The sequence below is a fragment of the Psammomys obesus genome, unplaced genomic scaffold, assembly GCF_907164565.1.
Source record: "Psammomys obesus unplaced genomic scaffold, mPsaObe1.curated_primary_1811, whole genome shotgun sequence".
In the NCBI taxonomy this organism is placed as follows: domain Eukaryota; kingdom Metazoa; phylum Chordata; class Mammalia; order Rodentia; family Muridae; genus Psammomys; species Psammomys obesus.
The window spans coordinates 14,812,285-14,833,922 of record NW_026585626.1 but is presented as its reverse complement, the minus strand read 5'-3'; the positions used below and the strand labels follow the sequence as shown (position 1 = coordinate 14,833,922).

Here is a 21,638-nt window from a genome sequence, read left to right as displayed (position 1 = left end):
CACATTTCTTTGTTTTCTATCATAGATATTCCATGCTGTAAATTCCCCCTCAAAGACTGTATTGGCTGCATCCTACAAACTTTTATATGCGGTGTTTTTATTTATTCATCTCAAAATGTCTTCTAATCTTTATTTATTCTTTGATCCACTGATCATTTTGGTTTATATTATTATGTTTTCAGACAATTACTTGTGATACTGGTTTCCAAGTCAAGTCCACTGTGTGACCCAAGTCCCTTTACACATATTGAGATTTATGTTATGGCCCAGAGTATGGGTTAACATGAGAATGTTGTGTATTCTTAAAAATAATGTGTATTTTGATGTTGATGCTAATTAAATTAAGTGGGTATAGTTGCACTAATGATTTATACTTTTACCAATAGTAGATAAAATTTTGAGAGTGACTACAATCTTACCTTTGTGGATTTCTCTATTTCTCTCATCAGCTTTATCTATTGTTGTTCATGTATTTTTGAAGTTTTATTGGGCGCATTCATACTTAGAATTATTATGTCATCTTACTGGGCTCAGTCTTTGCCATTATGTGGTTATCATTATCCCTAGTGATTCATGGTTATAAATTCTCCTGTCTGACATTAGCAGATCAATTTTCTTTTGATTAATATTAATATTATCATGGTATATTTTAGCCTCATTACTGACAGAATCTATATTTGCACATTGTCTCACTAGCTATAACTGACTTATAACTTCCAAATCAATGCCTTTGGTCCTCTCCTGGCCATTTTGAAATGTAAAACAGAGCAAAATATTTGAGCTGCCTGGCATGCATCTTCCCCGAAGTTTGAATGAAGTGACTCTCTGCACTTTTTTCTCTGCTCTCAAGCACAGGTGACAGGAGTATGGAGCCAAAGTGGACAGAGGGATCTGAATCTCACCTCTAGCAATGCAGGGTGGGACTTCCTCAGGCCAGTCCTAAACACTTCGGAACCTCGTGTTCTCTTTTACAAAATAAGGACCATGGAAAGAGTTAGGGTGAGTCTGTCATCTATGTGAGATACCTATCTACACACATATGCCTGTGCGCACGTGCACTTTTTGATCCATGAGAAAGTGCATCACAATGGGAGTCATGCAGTGTCTACGCTGCAAGAGACATGAACTTCCTGTGCTCTCCCTTTAGTCCCGACTGTGACCTTAAAGTAGGAAAGTGAGTCTCTTGCTAGTTAGTATTGTTTTTGTTTGTTTGCTTTTTAATAAATCTGAGAACCCAATCCCAACTCTATATGGATCTGTCTAGGTGATGTACTTTTAATCTGATGATTTGTATGGTTAACTTTCAGGCTAACACTGTATTACACCTTTTCTCTTCTACCTATGTAGTCTTTATTTCCTTTCTATCTTTTTGGGGGACTAATTGAATGTTTCTACAGTATGGGTTGTCTCTTTACCATCTCCTTTACTCCTTTAATGCTCTGTTTCCACACGGAATGGCTGCCTGCATCTTACGTTATCATGGCCTCTTTCCAGCCATCGTACAGTGTTTCCAAGACAACAGAAGAGCCTGCAGCAAGATGCAGCACTCCCCCTTCTCTTCCTGACTTCCTTCTTTTTGCTATTATAGATTTTAATTTTATATAAGTTTAAGTCCCAGAACTGTATGGTTCTGATTGTGTTTAAACGGTCAGTTTTACTGTAAAGATATTATATTATAGGAAAAATTATTATACTTTAATTCATGTAATTACCATTTTTAGTGCTTTTTATTACGTTCCAAAGTGGATCTCTATCCTTTCAACTTCTTTTAAACAAGCTTGAACAATTATAAGTGTGGATCTATTTTTGACAATGTATGTAAGTGTCATTGTATCTGAATGATTTTTTTGTTTTGTTTTCACCTTTTTAAATGATAATTTTTGCTGGATATAGAAACTAAGATAGATAAACACATTTCTTTTAGTTTTTCACAAACTTCTCTCTTGATTTCTTGACAAGATAGTCACATTATTCTTATCTTTATGGCTACTAACATATTATTTCCCTGGCTGATTTTAAGATTTCATTTATCATTAATTTTGAACAATTTGATTATGATTTGCTTTCCCTTTTTTAAAAAGATGTTTCTTCTGTTTTAGACTCCACCAACTGCTTTAAGGTATGAATTTGTAATTTTCATCAAATTTAGAGCAATTTGGGTCATTATTTCTTCAAATTATATTTCTATCCTGCCTGTTTGTCCTTAATTTTGAGAGTTCAAATTATATGTATATTGGGTCATTTAGGGTGGTTATATTCACTGACACTGTTAACTTTTATGGGTTTTTTTTTTGAGAACTTTATGGATGATACTGTATTTACACCCTCCCTACTGCTCCTCCAACTCATGTTTATCACCACTTCAAGTTTATCATCACTTCTTCTTTCATTATTATTCATATACACGCACACTGACACACACACAGAGCTGAGACCATTTAGTGGTTGACCAAATGGGATCAGGTCCTTATCCCTGGAGCTTTCTCTCTGAGCAGCCATTACTTTCTGATAACTCTTCTTCCAGGGTGCAGCTCTGACAACTTGTGTGGTCATTGTGCATGCTTGTTTAGGCAAGCATATTGCTGGGATTTAATGCTGCAGGCTCCCTGTCATATGTATAAGACATGATCCAGCAGCAGATGCCCCCTGGCTATAAGAATCTTTCCAGCCTCTCTTCAACAATGTTCCCTGAGCCTTAGGTGTAGGAGTTGTGTTTTATATTTACATATAATTGGGGTCAGACATCCCATAGTCACTTATTATGTTGATCAGTTGCAGATATCTGCTATAAATAGAAGATTCTTTGATGCTGGATGGCTTCACTTTCCTGTGGATAGAAAGATTAGTTTAGGTAAGAAACTACACTGGTTTAGGAAAGTGTTGGTAGCAGGTTCTCCTCTGAGACCCATGACCTCATTAGCAGCTGGCTAGGTTTCCCAGGCATGGATTCCCCCCTGTTGAGCAGGCCCTGAGTCCACTTAGATGGCTGTTGGTTACTCCCAAGCTCTAAGTACGGCTATTGCATCTTTAGGGACATACTGTTAGGATGGCTCACAGGATTTAGAGCAAGGAAGAACTACTGACTGCTTTTCTCTCTTGTCAGCTTGCATGGCACGTTTACATACTATGTGAGCTAGTCGTCAGGGACGAGGCCTCCAGGCCAGTTCAAGGTCGGATCCTTTGAGTCCTGTGTCTGACATATGTGATGTCTTTACCAACATGGTCTTATACTCAGGTTCTGTGAGGTAACCAAGGATAATGGCAACAGCTTAATTAGTTTTAGGAGTTTCTTAAGCTCTTCTGACCAACAACACTATTGGAGGTTTTCTGAGCAGCAACTTAAAAGGAGTTTTCCATACCTGGTACTGGGAATTTTGTTGGATAGTCTATGTTCATTATCACTTCAAATGGCGTAACTTCACCTTATATGTATGTATGTATGTATGTATGTATGTATGTATGTATGTATATATATATATACATATATATGTGTGTGTGTGTATGTATATACATGTTATATCCGTCTATCTATCTATCTATCTATCTATCTATCTATCTATCTATCTATCTATCTATCTATCTATGTATAACATATACTTTGAAGTAAGCTTATAAAATGCATTTTCCCTACGGCTTTCTCACACATTCTTACTGTAATTTATTCCTCTTGCCTTCCAGTTAGCACCCCCACTATTGTTTTTTCCCACTTCCCTTCCATAGCACCTGTGTTCTGCTAACCGTCTCCCTGCAGCTCCTCTTCTCACCACGTTTCCCTTTTAGTTTCCTGGTGTCTGTGGTTAGTCCAGGTGATAAACTGATATCTCTAAATTTCATTTTATAGAATTCTATTGTATATATGTACCACATTTTCTTTATCTATTCACCAGCGGAAGGACATTGAGATTGTTTTCATTTCCCAGCTATCGTGAGTAGAAAAGCAGTGAAAATGACTGAGCAAGTACCTGTGGGGTTGGCTGGCAAGTCCTTTGGTAAAGCTAGGTCATAGGAAAAATATTACTTTCAGCTTGTTGAGAATTTTTCATTCTCATTTCCAGAGTCCCTGGATTAGTTTTCAATCCCACTAAAAATGAGTAAGTAGCCCCTGTTTCCAATCATCTCCAGCACTTGTTATTGATTGTTTTCTTAATCTCAGCTATTCTAACTGGAATAAAATTAAATCTTAAAGTAGTTTTATTTTGCCTATCTCTAGTTGCTATGTTTGTTGAATACCTTTAAGTTATTTCTCAGGCATTTTTATTTATTCTTTTGAGACTTCTTTGTTTAGATTCATAGCCCATTTTTTTTTAATTGGGTTATCTGCTTTCTTAGCTCTTTTTATTTTGGGTGTTCTAGGATATGAACCCTCTATCATCTGTGTGACTGGCAGTGACCCTCTCCAGCTCTGTGGGCTTCCACATCACCTGATTGCTCTCTTTGTGGCTTTAAAAAACCTATTTTTATCTATTTTAATTTTTGTAGTTTCTACAGCAACACCTTCAATTCATTGATATTTTTTGTTTAGCACTGTCTAATTCCAGACATTTTATTCCTTTCAACATTTTTCCAGTCTCAACTTTATGAATATCTAGAAAGTAGCTCTGTTTCTATGTCTTCAAACACCCAATTTTCAAATACCTGTTTGAATACCAACTAGCTGGGTTGGGTGCTGTAGCCTCCAGCCTGTTTATACAGCTAGTGCTTTGTTTGTTTGTTTTGCATAGTCAACATGTTGATTTCTGTATTTTTAAAGGGCTAGGCATTTCTTTATAATAATAATATTTTTGAGTTTTGTCTTGTGTGTTTAAATGAATTGGAAGCAGTCTGAGCCTTTTGATCTTTGCTTTTCCTATGTATTAGAATTGGAGCTGTACTCAGTTCCCAGAGAGGCCAAGTCCATTGGTCTTGCAAATGTGTGGAGGATTATTCTTCCCCCATCTGACTGGGAAAGCAGGCACTATTTCTGGTATGTGCATATTCTGGACACTGCTAGTACCAATCCTTTCTTCCCTTCTTTTCTTGGCATTGGGTAATGTGTTCAGATGTATGCACTGATTACGTCCCAGCAACAGGCAGGGCTTTCTCTGTGCAGCTCTTTCTCTCTTCTCTGGACCTCTAATCTGTAATTCCAGTCATTATTGCCATGCCTGTGGGGCTCCACCTGACTGCCTTCCTGAGCCATAGTCATTTTCCCCATGGACCACTGTTCCTGGTTGTCTAATGTCTAGTGTCTCAAAAGCTGCTGCATATATAACTGATTTTTTTAGTAGCTTTGAGTGGGAGGGTAAATCCAACCTGATTGCTTCAGCTTAATCTTTCCGATTTGCATCTGCTCCTTGAAACCCTTTTCTGTCCTCCTCTTTCAGATTAGAGCCTGAACTCCCTCACGAAGCCTAAAAGTATCCTTGTGCCTGCATGCCTTCCTGCCTCCTACAGCCTTTCTTAGTTCTTCCACATGAACATTTCCTGCTTTCCAAATGCCCCAGGTCTTAGCCCCCTTCTAGGCTCTTTACATGCCTTCTCTGTGTATAGACACCCCTCTCCACTACCCTTGCATGCTGAGTCCCATCAGTCCTTCAGATGTAACATTTGTCTCTGCAGAGAACCTGCTCCATCCATGCTGACTGCTCCTCCCACAGCCCGGTTCCACAACGAACTGAATGAAGTTACCCTGAAAATGTGCTGTTTTCTCTTTCACCGCCATGTGTTTGCATGGTCCTCCTGTTGAACACTCTTCCCACCTGCTCTGCCTCCATGGCACCTACCTGCCTTTGAGAGGCCCACAGATCATGGCCCCTTGAAAACTTTACCTGCACCTTTCCCATCCCCTTCTTTCCTCTGGATTTGGATAAATTAATTGTCTCTCTTCATGTTTTGTTAACATGTCACCCACACCTCCACCACCACACTTTCAAACTACTGCAAGATCTTGCTTTCTGGTGCCTCCTCTAATTGGGCGGAATAGGGTCCACTTGTCCCTCTCTGTGCCTCCAGTCCTTGCAGTGCCCTCTGTCTATACTTAGTTCTTTCCTAGGTGCTGATTTTTGTTTGCTTTCTGTGGTTTGTTTTTGATGATCAGATGTCTGTATGGGGCTCTTTCCCCAGCAAAGTGCTAACATGAGCACATAAAGAACACGGGCATGGTGCAGGGGGTGCCCTGCTTTTGCACAAGGGGGGTACATTAAGTAGAACAAATTATATCAAATGCTATGGCCAATTGTAACTAAGCCTTTGTCAAACTGCCCACCTTGGGCTCCAGATGAGAACATTGTAGCCTTCCAACTCAGGGCTAGCTAGCAGCTGCTGAAATGGGCAATTACTGCAGTGAACAACCCATTACTTGTACTGTCAACAGTGTTTTTCTCTCTAAATGCAGCATGAAGCAGTGAATGCTGTGGGAACCTAGGGGCATTTAATGTATTAATATGCCTTGGTAGGAGCCATTCTTTAATCTGGCCATGACAACAGCACAAAGGCATGGGGACAAGCTTTAGGTTAGAGCACTGGGGGAGCCACTTAGCCATCCCATGCCTCACTCTCCTCACGTGTAAAATTAAACCAATAGAAGAGAATGCTTGTCACGCCATCGTAGTTGCTATGGTGATGGACCGTGCACAGTGTTGTGCTGCCCAGAGCCAAACCAATCTCTTTTGATATTGCTTGTCACTGCATGCAGAGTAACGACTGGCAGGGCTTCATTTTCTTTTAGGATTGGGAAAGCTTCTAGTGAAGCTTGGAGTGGAAAGGCCATTATGCTGGCTCCTTGGTGCAGATAACCCAAGACTGCTGTGCCAATAGTGCTCAGCTTAGAGGTACTTGTATGGCATGCTGGCTGGGCTGAATGGATGATGGGACATTTGTACTACAAAACAATGGTAGTACCCTCTAGGTCAGCATTTTCAAGTTCAACATCTTGGAGTGCTGCTGACCAGTCTGGAAACTCAGCTGGAAATGATTAGCCAGACACACAGTTGTATCTCTTAACATGAGGGCACCAAGGGACAGCAGCATAAGAGCTTACACACCAGTGTAAATGTGGCTGGTTGGAGGGTCAGAGATGGGGATAAGGGAGGGGTCTGAGAGGAGAGATGGCTGCAGAGCATTTGCCGTGTAGATAGCTATGCTTCCGGTTGCCACAGGTTGCAAAACAAAGGCTGGGATTTTGGCTAATATAAGCAAACATATTCATGGAAGACCTGTGGGTCCTTATAGGATTCTCCAGCTTACTAGAGTTGGGCTTAGGGGCTGTCTCGCAGGGTGGTGCCTCATGGAAGACCTGTGGGTCCTTATAGGATTCTCCAGCTTACTAGAGTTGGGCTTAGGGGCTGTCTTGCAGGGTGGTGCCTAGAAAACACTGGTTCCAGCTCTGCTTCTTTTAGACATGGATACTACCAAAAATCCACAAGAACTTCACTCTGAACTCACTGATGCCATTCGATACCAGGTGTCTGAGTCTACCCCATGCTCACAGATGGTGTTAGACACTGGGCACAGGAAACCATCCTATACCCAATGATGAAACCAGGCATCACTGATGCTACATCAGAATTCTGTCCTGTTGTCCCTGAAAAGCTGAACATTTCAATCATTTTGTTCACTCCTAAGGGAATTCTACATGGCACCCCATGTTTTTCCTTCCCAGGGGAAGCATATAGAAGAATGCATATTCCCAGGCCTGTGTCACGTGCCTCTTCCCCACTAACAGCCTGGGGCCTGTGAAGCTGCTTCTGCCATGTATGGACTATGTTTGAGAGACAAAGCAATAGGGAGAAACAGCAGGATTGGAGAGGGACAGAGATATTCTTAATACAGGATATCACTCTCACAGTGGACTATGGCTCCAATGCTAGCATACCCAGCGTTCACCATACCCACTGCGTCTCTCAGGGCCACAGTGTCTGAACCTGGTTTACCGTCTCTCCAGAAGCCCCTCCTCTGGACTGAGCACAGTACTGTCATACACCCAATGTAACCGGTTTCAGAATCGGGACTCTGGACGTGGTTCCTCCGCATCCCCGAGTCCATCCCTGGAGTTCCTATCTTACATAGAACTACTGTGCCTCTTGAGCTGCCCGCTGCCCTCTGCCCAGACCCTCAAGGCTGTTTACCTTCTCCATCTGGCTCCTGTTTTAGGCACAGGCTGTACAGCATGTCTCTCCTTTGTGTCACTGTGGTCTCTGGTAAGATGTTATACCCTTGCTTTAAAGTCCCTCAGAGAACAGAGGTACAGAATGCCTCTGCACAGTCCTCAAACCCTGCACTTCTTAGAGCCTTCAGCAGTGATTTCTGTTGCCCTTTCCCCTCATGTGTGTTAGACAGTCCTGTCCTCTACAGAATAGCTAGGAGGTGGGGGTACTAGACCAGCATTCACACATGGTCATCGTGGGCACAAACACACCTTTCTTCCCAGTCTACAGAAGGAAAAGCTGAGGCTCTAGTGATGTTGGCAGCCTCAGCCTTTGAGTGCAGATCTATCTGCTGCTCAAGCACCTGCCTCCAACCAGGCTGTGTGTACTTCACCTTACAGAACTGCAGCTGTCTTCTCTCAGAAGGAACTATCCCAACCATGCACTTTAGTGGGCACATTGTGGGTCAGCAATAGTAACTACAACTACTACGGTAGGTCGTGTGAATGTGGCTCTTTACACATCTCCCTAGCACCTCATTCCACTATTCTTGCCCTGCTTGTCTTTTGTGTTCCAGTGTTTGAGTTACCTGGATGTTCATTCTGGCATTAGCTCATTCCCGGGAGGTTTCCCTGTTTCCAGTCTTTCCCATATGTCCCAGCTTGACTTACCTCCACCCGTACCCTCAGCCCTCCCGCCAAGAGGGTATCAATCCCTAAGAGATGACAGTTTGTGAATCTGTCGGTTAGTGAGTGAGAACCCAAACACAGGGCTGGCATGCTGTCTACTGAGCAGGCATGGTGACCGCAGTGCCTACACATCCACGTCAAATGCAGACTACAAGGGTTCACCAACCCTTCCTGCCTCATGCAGTCCTCCACTACGAGTTACGAACAGAGATTACTTTTCCAAATTTCAGGTTTGTTGGGAGGGTGAGTGAGTTTTGACATAGCCTCTCCTCCAACATGCACACAGTTTCATTGATTGTGAGTGGAGAAAATATAAGCACAGAGTGGTATACTCTTCCATGCAGGAAGCTGCTTTCTGGAGCCCCTCTAATGGGCCATAGTCTGGCCAGCCTACATAAAAGTACTGTATCTTAAAAGAATTCATTGTCTTTGCTTTTTTTCTCATCTGTACTGTAAGGAAAAGACATAGTTTCTTGGCTAGCAGGGAAAGAAGGGAAGAGAAATGTTGGGTTATAGTCTCCTGCTTTGAGTGATTTTTCACTAGGGAATGGCAATGTCACCGGCTCTGCAGGGCCATGTCGGTGTGGATTCCCAAGAGAATCTTGCCATTCAGGCAGTTCTTACTAGCTCCATGCTAACTTTCCAAGTAGTCATTATTTTCTTCCTGTCTTTAAGGTGTCTTTTCATCTCATACCAACCGAGAGCAGATTGGCTTGCTGTTATATTTTTATCAGCCTATGGGGTAATGATGCTACTCTCAATATCAGCCTGTGGGTGATGATGCATTCTCAATACGCGTTATAAAAGAGCTTCTCTGGTTGGTACTCCTCATCCTACCCCTCCTGGAAGATTACTACCTTCCAGGATACCTTAGGACAGCCGGCAGTGATGACATCCTTGGGTAGCTTATAGTTATGTCACCAAGAAAGCTACTGGGAAATACTTTGCCAATCTTTCATGTCCCAAGACAGTGTACAAGTGTCTGTAAATCTGCCATGCCCCTTCAACTGCCGGCATGGGGCAGATGGCAAATCACAAGACTCCAGGAGCAATCCTGACTCTGCCTACATGCTGCCTTCAGAGACTTAGTCCAAAACAGACCTCATGGTTTGCATGCCAGGAGCCCCCTAGCTGGTGCCTGTGAGGAAGAATCCCTGGGAGTTTGTGTCCATACCTGCTGGGATGGTGGTGCCCCCGCCTTGGCTGGCTGTTGGTTGAGCTGTGTGCCGAAGGCAGCTGCCTGTTGGTAGGGAGGTGGCTGGGTGCTGCATATGGTCCTGCGGTGTGATGGGAGGCAGAACTGGCCTGGCAGCGGTGGCCGGGCTGCTCAGACTTCCACCTCCAGGGTGCATAATGGTGGCCATCCCCTTGGCCAATGGAGACCCTCCAAGCACATTATTCCAGGGTGACCCAGCCCCTCCTCCAGGGATCCTAGGGAAATAAGCAGAATCAAGCCAGTAAGTGGGCTCAGGTAAAATCAGGATATGTGCCATGGCAGAAACCAGCTCCAACCTACATACAGGCTCTGAGAGGTGACGGTCAAGAGGTCCATGGAAGTCCCCAAACATTACTTTAAGAGAATTAACTAAGACAAGACTCTAGAAAAAAAAATGCCCTACAGTCAAGCTGAGCATCAGCCTTTCTCGTGTTTGGTTTTTCCTAATCAAGAGCGATGAGTTTCTAAACACTACTAGAAAGAATGGCAGATTCTGTCATGCCCCACAAGATTGATAGTCCTGGAGCACAGTGGCCATGATGATGGTTTCTCCTTAATGCACCTCTATCTAGTTTCTTCCAGCCACCGAATAGGCAGCAGCACCATTTTCCTCTGAGACCGTCAGCTCTGCTGTGTCCCTCTCAGTCTCAAAGTACTGTGATGGCTTTGGGGCTGTACAGAGAGGCCAGGCATTCTGCTGTCCCATTGACACTGGTCCTGAGGTTTCTGCTGGGTGGTTTTGGCAGTTTTCTAATTCACAGTGAAGGTAGGAGATGGTGTCAGTCTTGGGCAGAGCTTGAGAAGGACAGCCCTCTGCTTCTATGAATAAGACCAAAGCCAGCCTTTCTATACTGTGGTGGATGGCATGCCCAGTTGAGAAGGTCAGGCCTCTGAGATACTGATTGTGGGGGCTCCTGGCAATTCCTTCTCTTGAGGGACCACAGAGGATACCAGTGACCTCCCAATTCTTCAGCCACCAGAGTTAGACCTGCCAGAGATGTCTGCTTTTTGGTCTCCTTGGCTTTGAGCTGTTTCTTAATAAAACAAAACAAAATGCCCGGTGGAAAACATATGTAATGTAATGTGCATGTGTATACATGTCATGCTCACATGGTAAGTGAGAAACTTGTGAGGTACACGGGCTGAAGTGGCCCGGGTCATCCAGAGAATTCCAGTTTCGTTCCAGTTCAGTCCTCCCATGGCAAAGTTCTGGAAGGATATGGACAATCCTAGTAACAGAATTAATCAGAACTACCAGGCTTCACTGATTTATTCAATTTGCATTTATTAACTGTAAGTGGCATGCAATGTGTCCAGTATACAAAAGCAGAAATGGCTGGTGTGTCACGGACCAGCAGGCTCTGCACACGTATTCATGACCCATAATGAGCAGCACTCATAGGCTTCACACAGGGACAGGAGATAAAGCTTTCCCTAGAAAGCAGACTCAAGACCCGGTTCCCCACAGAGATGTCAAGTTTCACTAGGAATCAGAAGAAGTGAGGAGACATTTGGTGTATGGGAGGGGAGACAGTCCAGCTTGTGAAGTCCCCTCCTGCACTGTCTGAGGACCCCAGGCAGGGGCTTTGCCTGGATTCAGTAGGAACACACCCACCACCACCACCACCACCACCACCACCAACAACAACAACAACAAACCCTGATCAAGTTACCGCATGCCAATCAAGAGCTCCCAAGAGGCTTGCTGGGAGCTAATGCCCTAAGCAGCCACCCATGTCCAGGTGCCATGATTTAGGGTGCAGCTGTTTCCCGAAGGCCTGGAAGCCTGCTCCTTCCTGCTGATGGCTGCCTGAGTGAAGCATCTGTCACCACACACCTTCCTTGTCTCTATGACCCCTTCCTCCAAGAGCTCAGGACAGCCCTTCTCCTCAGGCCTCAGAATCCTCCAGAAATCCCTGGCTGCAGAAAACCCATGCAAGCACGGCAACTCCAACAGTGTATGTGGCCTTGCAGACATGTCCTGAAGCCACGTGGGCAGGCATCAGTATGGTAACTGAGAAAGGCTCAGGTGCGATTTGACATTTTCTCCAGCGTCTTCTTCCAGAGACACTTAAGCCATGGATTTACATGTCTGCTAGTGCAGACACCGGCTGTTTTAATAGGCTGCTGTGAGTGACACGCCAACAGCCAAGAAGTGGACCTCACAGCACAATGAAAAATTCCAACAACCCCGGGCTCCCTCTTCAGCGAATTTTTTAAATTGCTTTTCTTATTTTATAAAAATTATATAATCAAGATTTGTAAAAATTCTAGAAAGTACAAGGAGGGATTTAAAAATTACCTATAGTTCTATCAGTCATTAAACAACTATTACTTTAAGGCATATATCACTTTTCTTTGTATGGTTGTGTGTACTTTATATATATACATATACATGCATGCTGTGCTCACACTGTAAATACATATGTGATGTACATACGCATGTGTATACATATTATGCTCACATGGGACAAATGCATACCTACATACAAGCTATGCCCACACTGCATACATACACATGTACCTTATATCTATACCATGCACATACATGCAGATATCTACACATACTCATATGCACATACTCTATACATATCAAACTCTACATTAGCGCATACATCAACTGAGGCTACATACATTTTAATGCTTATACAGACAACATAAGCATACCCTACCACTGCATTCACACGCCTGTCAGTGCTTATATGAGCATGCACACTTGATAACATCCTGCACACATTGCATATACATGCACACACACTGGCCTTGTTACATGCACATATCCTGAAGCTCTTGCCCTTTGCCGACCTTCCCATTCTCACTCAGTTGTCCTTACTCCTGCTGCCATGCCATCCCCTGGGTAGCCATGTTCACTGGGAAAGTCCAGTAAACCAAGCTTGGCAGAGGAAGCACTCCTCAGAGGGAGTGCATCTGTACTGAGTGTGGCCAGAGACCAGCCTACAGCGTGGCCTACTGACTTTGTACAGCATTAGGGGAGTATAGGCCTATTCTCTTCCTGACAGGTTGCTAGGCCCTCACCTGGAGACGGGCGTGACGTAGTTCCCGGGGAACACTCCTGAGACCCCAGTTTTGAGCGAGGCGCCCTTGAACCAGCCGTCCTGGCATTTCTCGAGCACACGGTACATCTCACCCTTGCGCAACTCTAGCTCATCATTCTTTTGGGGCTTGTATGCATAGAGAGCCAGATACCTGTGAACAGAGGACATGGTCAGGTCAGGGAACATCTTTGAGGGACTCGACGGATGATAGGAGACACAGGGCAGACAGATGAACCCTACCTACACAGTGGCTGATGTCACAGGGCACTGTAAGTCACACTGTTCACGAACCCTCTACCGGAGCCAAACCTACCACAGAGGAAGAAACAGGCAAGCTCCTAGTGTCTGTGGGTCTGTGGGGAACACAACACTACCCTGGCCCACTAAATAGCCAGGTGATATGTAGGTGGAGTGGGGGTTTTTACCTTATATCAGAGAAGGGAACAGGCTCAATGAGGCAGAGTGCCAGATCTGACACCTCACAGCAATATCCTGGGCCTGGTCTCTGGACGTCACTTTTTTTTCCTATTGTTTTTGCAGACTGGTATCTGAGATAGCTGAGTAAACTAGCTGGTCCTGGCTTTCCAGTCAGCCTGAGCTGGAAGAGAACCTGTGAGCTCCCTTCCAGAAAGGGTGGCTTCATTGGAACAGCATTTGCACTAATTATTTTATGTCTCCTTTTCTTGTAAGCCTTATTTGCAGATAAGAGTAAAGAGACTTCAGACCTTTTTTTGGCACATACTAAGGATGTGTGGATGTCTTCCTTGCAGTACTAGTGAGCATGGAACAACCTGGCAGAGGGGCTCCCGTCCTTCTGGAGCCTAGAAGACAGTTGGGCTTGACTGTTAGAGAAACCTGCACACCTTGCTTAAAAGATCCAGCCATGAAAACAGATGGGGGCCTCAGTTCTATAGAAGACAGATGAGTCAACTCAAGAATTGGGAACCAAGATGTGAGCTCAGGGGCACTACTGATCCTGCCCTGGTGCTGCCAGATCCCCAGAATTCCCTCAGCACCCTCCTGACTCTGGGAAGGGCCTTCACCAAAAACGAAAACAGAAACAGAACCATTCACTGGAATTCATGAAAGGACAAGGGAGGCCTTGAGGTGGGGCAGGGGGTCTAGAACAAAATGAGAGTCCTGTGGAGACCAAAGATTTCCCCACCTTCCAATCACATCTTTCCTCCCTCTGCAACCTGCTGACCTGCAGGTCCCCTGGTTCCAATCAGTGTCCTCTGTTTACATGCCTCTACCATGAGGATGAAACATTCTTTGTTTCACTGTGTGAGAAGCCAAACATCAACGTCCGGGAGCACCCTGGGCGGCTGATGGCAAGCCAACAGGAGAGGACTCAGGGGTATGTAGGCAGAAGAGAAATCCAGGGTGTGGCCCTTGTCTTTAATGGCCAGATGGGGGATGCTACTAACAGGCAAGACACATGCTAACTGCATTTACACACTGTGCTGTCTAGTTTTATGTCAACTTCAAACAAACTAGAGTTAGCTGAGAGGGAGTCCTCCATGATCCGGCAGTAGGGCATATTTAAAATTAATAATTGATGGAGGAGGGCTCAGCCCATGGTGGGTGGTGCCATCCCTGGGCAGGTCATCCTGGGTTCTATAAGAAAGCAGATGGAGCAAGCAATGGGAAGCAAGCCAGCGAGCAGCGCGCCTCCGTGGCCGTGTTCCTGCCTTCACTTGCTGTTGATGATGAACTGTGAGTTTAATAAGCCCTTTCCTCCCCAACCTGCTTTTGGTCATGGTGTTTTATCACAGGAATAATAACCCTCACTAAGACACACATCAAGACTCAGATGTGCTGTACGTACATCATGGAGGAGGGGATAATTTCCTCATAACAGCTGCTGAGGGGGTAAACAGGAGAAGAATGGATAGGATGGAGAACCATGTGAAACTGACATGATGTGAACCTGCTGTCAAGGAAACATGAAGTGCAAATCCCGGTTAAGCTGTCCTCCTTCGTGCCCTTTGTGATGTCAGACCAGTTTCTGACTTTGGCCCCAGTGGAATGCTAAGAAGAATGATTGACGGCTCCTCTAAGCTGTGTGGGTCTCTAGGCAGCTCAAACCCCACCAGGTATATATAAGCCCTTGGCAGTAACAGGGAAGTGGCTCAGTGGCTCACCAACTGCCTGTGGGGGGCAGGGTCTAGGCTACTCTTCCCTATTAAAAAAGCCTTGATGAGCCATTTCTGTTCCTCTCGTGGCTAGTGCTGTGCAGTTTGGTGGGTACAGAAGTAGACTGGGGCCCTATAATCTGTTCTTTGCCAGAGAACAGCGTCTGCAGCCTGGTCCAGGGCTGCAGACAGGCCAAATAACTGGTTGCAGTTGTCTGCAGGGACACCTGCATAGAGCATCGGCTCCTGGGACCCTGTGCTGTGTGCACACAGGTGGCATCAGGTCACTGGGCATGAAACATCTCTGAGAAAGCATATGGCAACTCCCCTAGGCACTGCTGACAGGCCTCTCAGCAGATTCTGCCTGAGTGTCAGGAAATGCTTTTCCATGTGGGTCACTCCATACACAGGGCTCTCAGACTGGGCAACTGCCTGAGGAAGGCTCTTGAGGTTCCATTTTTTTCTCTTCCTCACTTTTCTCTTGGCCTTCTTGTCTAATTCCTATACTGTCAGGGAATTTGAGCAGCTGTGCTCTCTTGGCATAGAGAACTCTCCCAGCAGGATGCAGCTGCTGCTGGCAGTAGGTCATGATCACCTCATGAGGGGGCTGAGTGCAAGTGCGGGAACCTACACTCAGAGGGGCCTGGAGGAAGGGGGGAGAAAACCTTGCTGGGGAGGGGCAGTGGTCCTGGGGTTCAGTGAAAACATCACATGGGCTCTGGCCTCGGGATGATTTTACCACGGTCTATCTGTAGCTTCTATCCCTTACCCACCACATCCTGTGTTCCAATAAGACAGTCTTAACTGATGGTGCAGCAGCTTCTCCTCAGTACCAGGCATTCGATACATCCTAAGCAAATACTTGTTAAAGTAAAACAGGAGTCCTGGTTTGGAGTCTATGACTGAGATTCCCTTGCACAGTGTGCTCTAAGTGTGGTGAGCCTGTGCATATGTGAGGGTGCAGAGCTATGAAGAAGGAAGACCAGTGCCACGCCATACAGCTGCCTTGCTCTTTCCTGCATCAGGAGGAAGCTATCTGTAGTCACTTAGCTGCTGAGTAAGCTGCTCAAAGGGGACAAGAATGCAGCAGCCTTGTGGCTGTTTGAATCTGAGCGCAGTGAATGTGACTCAGATAGCATTTCTTATCAGATCTGGGAAGTCACTCTTCTGCTTTGCAAAGTGTGAGCCACTGTGTAAATGCCCAGCAACCTCTGATAGGTCTGGTAGTCATTCTCCGGGTATTAGAGGAACAGCTGTGGAATAGCTGAATGCCATTTCCTTTTGGGGATTATCTTTAACTCAGTATTTTAGGATCCCTCGATGATTTAATGAGACAAGGACTCTGCACATATGTTTCAGAATAAAAAGAAAGTTTTCATCTTTTCCTACAAACACTGGAAATGAGGATTGTTTATCAGTGCCTGGGAGTCATTTTAAGACTTTTAAAATTTGAAAAGGGCTCTTTCAATATTCCATGTTTACATAAAACACAGGTGTGGTTCCTAATGAGGTAATAAGGTAGGAAAATGGAAAACCAAAAATGAACATGGCTGTACATCTGCTGTCCTGTTTGCTTACCTGGCACCGAGCCTGCCAGCACCACCACGAAACAGAGCCCCAGCTTAATGCCTGCTCCTTCACTTTCTTCAGTACAGAAGCTGCCCAGAGAGGCATCATTGAAGTTTTCAGAAATATAGATCTTTATTTCATGCTGTATTAGGCCTCAGTACATAGGGCACCTCCCTTCTTTAGAGGGGGAGGCCTGAGGAAACGTGTGTATTGCATGCCCGTGACGGGGACAGTGCTGAGGTGCTGATGTCCACCAGGGAGAGGTGCACTTTCCTGGCACGACTGACCCGAGGACCCTCATGCCTCCCCTCTCAGACCATAGCCACCAGCTGTTACTTTCTTTGAAACTTTTTAATCTGGTGTCAGCCCTGCAGAAATATGGCCTCACTACGGGGCCCACTACTATGGCCTTCTAGGGTAAGGGAAGAGGGCACAAACCCGATGGCTGCTGTGTGCTAGACACATGGACTCACATAAGCTCCATGTGGGCCCTAAGGTTTCACAGCTGGGAAGACTGAGGCTGGAAAAGTCTGAGAATCTGCTACTGTTCTTGCGTGTTCAGGGTCAAGGACAGGTCTGTGACTTAGAAGAGTAGCATGGCCCAAGGATGGGGCCAGATACTGAGTGTCTGAGTGGGTGAGCCAGTAGAGCATGGGATAGGCCTAGCTCTGGATTCAGGGATGCTGCTTGCCAGCTCTGAGTACAAGCCCTCAAGGTTCACTGCATAGGGGAGTGCCATTTAGATTACAGCAGGGCACTGACATGATTGGCCTTTTAATCTTTTATAAGATTTGTTTTTAAGTGGCTTTTAAGTGTGTGTGTGTGTGTGTGTGTGTGTGTGTGTGTGTGTGTGTATGTACATGAACTGTGTTGGCAGAAACTAGAGGTTGGAGTCTCCTGGTACTGGAGTTCCAGGCAGTTATGAACCACCTACTATGGGTGCTGAGAGACAAGCTTTGCTGCTCTGCAATAACAGTTCCTACTTAGCCTCTGAGACATCTCTCCAGCCCCTTGACCTTTCCATCTTTCTTTTAAATTTGCTTTGCCTGTGAGACTCTCCATAGAATTCCAGTCTTCCACATTTGGCACTGCTGGGTGAACAAAACTTCACCAAAAAAATCATTGTAAAAAAAAAAATCTTTCTTCTTTCCTCTCGATCCTCTCTGGGTGCCTCAGAGGGGTGACAAGAGCAGATAGCTGTGCTGGTGGCTTCCTGTGTGTGGTGCTTGTGTATCTGGCACGCACTTGTGCAGTGGCATGCTGGCTGGAGGGTGATGTGTTACCATGCTTCTGGTTTCCTTTATGAATCAGAAAGCATCCACGGAACACACGAAAAACGATGTGTACACAGAGAATGGCTCTAGCAATCTCCGCTAGACTGGACCAGCCATAGGGAGTCTAAACAGTCCATTTTCTGCACTGCTCACTTCCTGGTCCCTAGCGACAGCCACAGCAGTGTCACCTTTCCACCTGCTCCGCTCGGCTCCCTGCCTCCCTCCCATCCACCATCTATTGGTGGATGGCCCTCAGGATGCACTCGTGCACAGTCTGGCATGGGACTAGGGATACAAGTATACTTGTGAAAGCACAGTCCTTACCCTCCTGGCTCTCACTGGTCACCTGCTTCAGAAGGCTTTGGAAGCTTGGCATAAGCCTTCATAGCATGCTCAAGACAGTCTCCACCACATCCAGATCAGCTGGGCCACCCCTGCTCAAGAGATCACCTCTACAAATGCACACAAGCTGACACCAAAAAGACAACTGCAGACTGGCACACTACTAGCCTGTATGTGGCTTTTGTGCCAGTTAGAAAAGGTGCCTTGTGAGTAGGGGGCCAAGGAAAAGTCACTCATGGCATGAAGCTGGGCCTACAGTTAGAGGCAGAATGTCAGCTGACTTCTTCCTTGGTGTCCCAAGGCAAGCTCAGACTGGACAGGCTGGCAGCTGTGATGACTAGGTGTGGTACTATGTGCTCAAGTGAAACTCGCTGGCACACATTCTGCTAACCCACTATGTGTATCTTCAGCAAGCTCTCTGCTTGCTGCCGTCTACCGATTTCCTTCCCACTGTGATCATGAATCAGACTCTTCCAGCGCCTCTACTCATTTCACATCCTTTCTCCTGCAGATAGAGGCTTGCTCACATTTCTCCATTATGGAGTGAAAGGTCTATTCCCACTGCTCCTTCAAGGGGTCCTATTGCTCCTTCAAGGGGCCCTGCTTCTGCTCTTTGCCTGTTAGTGCACCCACCTAACAACTACTATGTTCAAAGGACGGAGACCAGGAGGACGAGAAGTGTGGACAGTAGACAAAACCTATCTAGGTGCTCCCTCTCCATGAGGTGAGGCAGCAAGGACGCTGAGTGAGAGCCTGCAGAGGGAGGCTAAGTCTGCTGGAAGGGCTGGGCAGGCTCTGGCACTGAGCCGTGGAGAGATGGCTGGCCTCACACACACAGCTGCTGTGCACTCAGCTGCGGGCAGATGTTAGCCTGGTTAGCTAAAATAAAGCTGCAGGCAGGGAGGAGCCAGTGTAGTTCCCACTATTGCCAAAGCATACCTGGAAACTGGCCCCTAAGATACTTCTGGGGAACAATACCCAGAGGCCCACATTACTGTAGAGCAGTGGTTCTCAGCCTTCCCAATGTCGTGACCCTTTAATACAATTCCTAATGTTGTGATGACCCCCAACCATAAAATTATTTTCACTGCTACTTTATAACTGTAATTTTACTACTATAATGAATTATAACGTAAACATGATTATGTTTATGTAAATGTGTTTTCTGGAAGCCCTGGAAAAGAGGCTTTTGTGGCCTACATTTGAGAACCACTGACCCAGCCGTGGCTAACTAATATTAGTAGGTCCTGTTGTTATGATGGCACCCCACTTCAGGGGCAGAGCTGTCTGTCTGATGAGTCTGTGATAGATGATGCCTCTTCCTGGTGAGTTGGACATGGTTTCATCAGAATTCACAGTATCCCAGAACACGGGCTCAGTAATTAGTGGCCTTTGGCCATCAGAACATATGGTGCTGGGTCATGAAGAGTGTTAGCCTACAAATGGCTCTCACTTGCCATGCAAAACACATCTCACATGACCAATATTAACATCTGATTCACAGACCCAATATCCACCCAGAACTACCGGCCTCTGTTCCCTTGAACTTCCTTTTCCTGGCCTAAGTGACAATCTCTCTTCTTCCTGGCATTTTTTGGATTCCTTGAGGTGGTATCCAGGAAGCCACCTACAGATTTGGCTTTGCTGATAACTGGTGATTATACCACACTGACTGGCCAAGTCTTTTCTTCCATATTGATAGTACTTTCCCAGGATAGTCCAGGGCCAGGACTGTCCTCAGCATGGGCTGGAAGCTGGTGCTTGAAGAAGTAGCTACCTTGTATCCAGGTGAATCATCTAAGACTGGTTTATGAATTAAGGCTTCTGCTGTGCTGCCCTCTCCAGCCCATGGTCTGCTCAACTGAGCTGCCTTACACAGGGCTGCTGATGGGGTGTGTCAGTGGTTCTGCTGTCTTCCTCCCAGGCTCCAGCAGGTCAGTGCTCAGGCCACACACTCATCCCTATGCTCTTTCTGCTTCCTTGGTCCCTCACATCTGGCTTGAAGATATCCATAGAGAAATGGAGGGAAGATTCTACTTCTCTTGCATTTAGGGGTACCTCATTCTCATATGTTCTCATCCACTTTTAGACCCTTAAAAGGGTTTGGCTTTGACCTGGGGCATGGGCTCCAGGACCTGGACATTCATGTGCTCCTGGAATCATGGCTAGCAGACTGGCCAAATGAAAGTTCAAGAGTTAGAATTACAGAACAGCAGGAGAGAAATGCGACGTTGCAGGTATGGGCCTACCTCTTCAGGTACCTTTACACACTGTGTGCAAACTGAGAGCCTTCTTGTGTGCCAGGTTCTGAGGAACCTTATGTGCAGCTTTTCTCTAAGGACAGCAACCTGTCACCAACCAACAGGCCGACTTACAAAGTCAAGGCTTTGTCATCAGCATGGCTTGGATTTTTAAGACACACAAGGAGTATGGATGAGAGTCTATTGTGAAATATTGTCTTCTAGGCATAACAAGGCCATTGCTGTCTTAATCATAGCAGCTAGTACCCGCAGGAGAAACCTTTGTAAAACAGTCTGCTGGCCTCCCCTTAAAGGAGGAGGTGGTAAGGTTATTAGACCTTTCCTAAGGTCTAGCTTCCCTCCCTCCAGTGCCCCTTAGCTGTATGTAATTCTGCATCTCGGACATGTGGGCTGAGGAGGTGCTGGAGTCTATAGAGATAGAAAGTTAGCTGAAAGAGAGGCCCACTCAAACAGCTTTGGGGAGGTCATCATTCTTGCTGGGATAAAATGTTTTTGGTGGTGCAGTTCTTTGTGGGGAGCAATCACACCCCTCTCCCCTCACCCTCACTCATACTCATATAAGTCCAATAAGCTATTTATTCACTAACCCAGATTTGGGTGAGATTGTTCCTTTGGTTTGTTGGCTCCCCTTTCTAGAGTAAATGGATACTTACTCATGTCTCCCTAGGAAAAGAGAATGCAACAGGGTCTTTTGGAGCTATCTCATCACTAACCCACACACTAACTTTTCTGGGCCTTTGCCTGGAGTGCCACACTTGGTGAACTGCTCCTGCAGCTGTTTCAGAAACTATAAATTCCCACGTTCAAATTTAGACTTAGAGCCACCATACAGGGAGCGCGGTCAGTTGAGGAGCTGTACCAGAAAATATAGATTGGCTGTCAGGCTACGCAACCTGCTTGATAAACCCATCTTCTGTCAATAACGTAAAAAAACATAATTTCAACCATCAGGTTTCCAGATTGAACCATGTAT

The 21,638-nt window shown here is 45.6% G+C and overlaps 1 protein-coding gene across 1 annotated transcript in view; it reads right to left on the bottom strand.

The window, feature by feature from the left end:
• The window catches only part of Sh3rf3 (SH3 domain containing ring finger 3), a 314,216-nt gene that overhangs the window by 41,267 nt on the left and 251,311 nt on the right, over positions 1-21,638 (bottom strand). Inside the window, exons 5-10 of the mRNA XM_055614838.1 lie at positions 21,391-21,452; positions 16,798-16,877; positions 15,694-15,846; positions 13,510-13,609; positions 13,065-13,235; positions 10,011-10,243 (exon numbers count right to left, since the gene is read on the bottom strand). Coding sequence (XP_055470813.1) covers positions 10,011-10,243; positions 13,065-13,235; positions 13,510-13,609; positions 15,694-15,846; positions 16,798-16,877; positions 21,391-21,452 — 799 coding nt within the window. The remainder of the gene's footprint in view (positions 1-10,010; positions 10,244-13,064; positions 13,236-13,509; positions 13,610-15,693; positions 15,847-16,797; positions 16,878-21,390; positions 21,453-21,638) is intronic.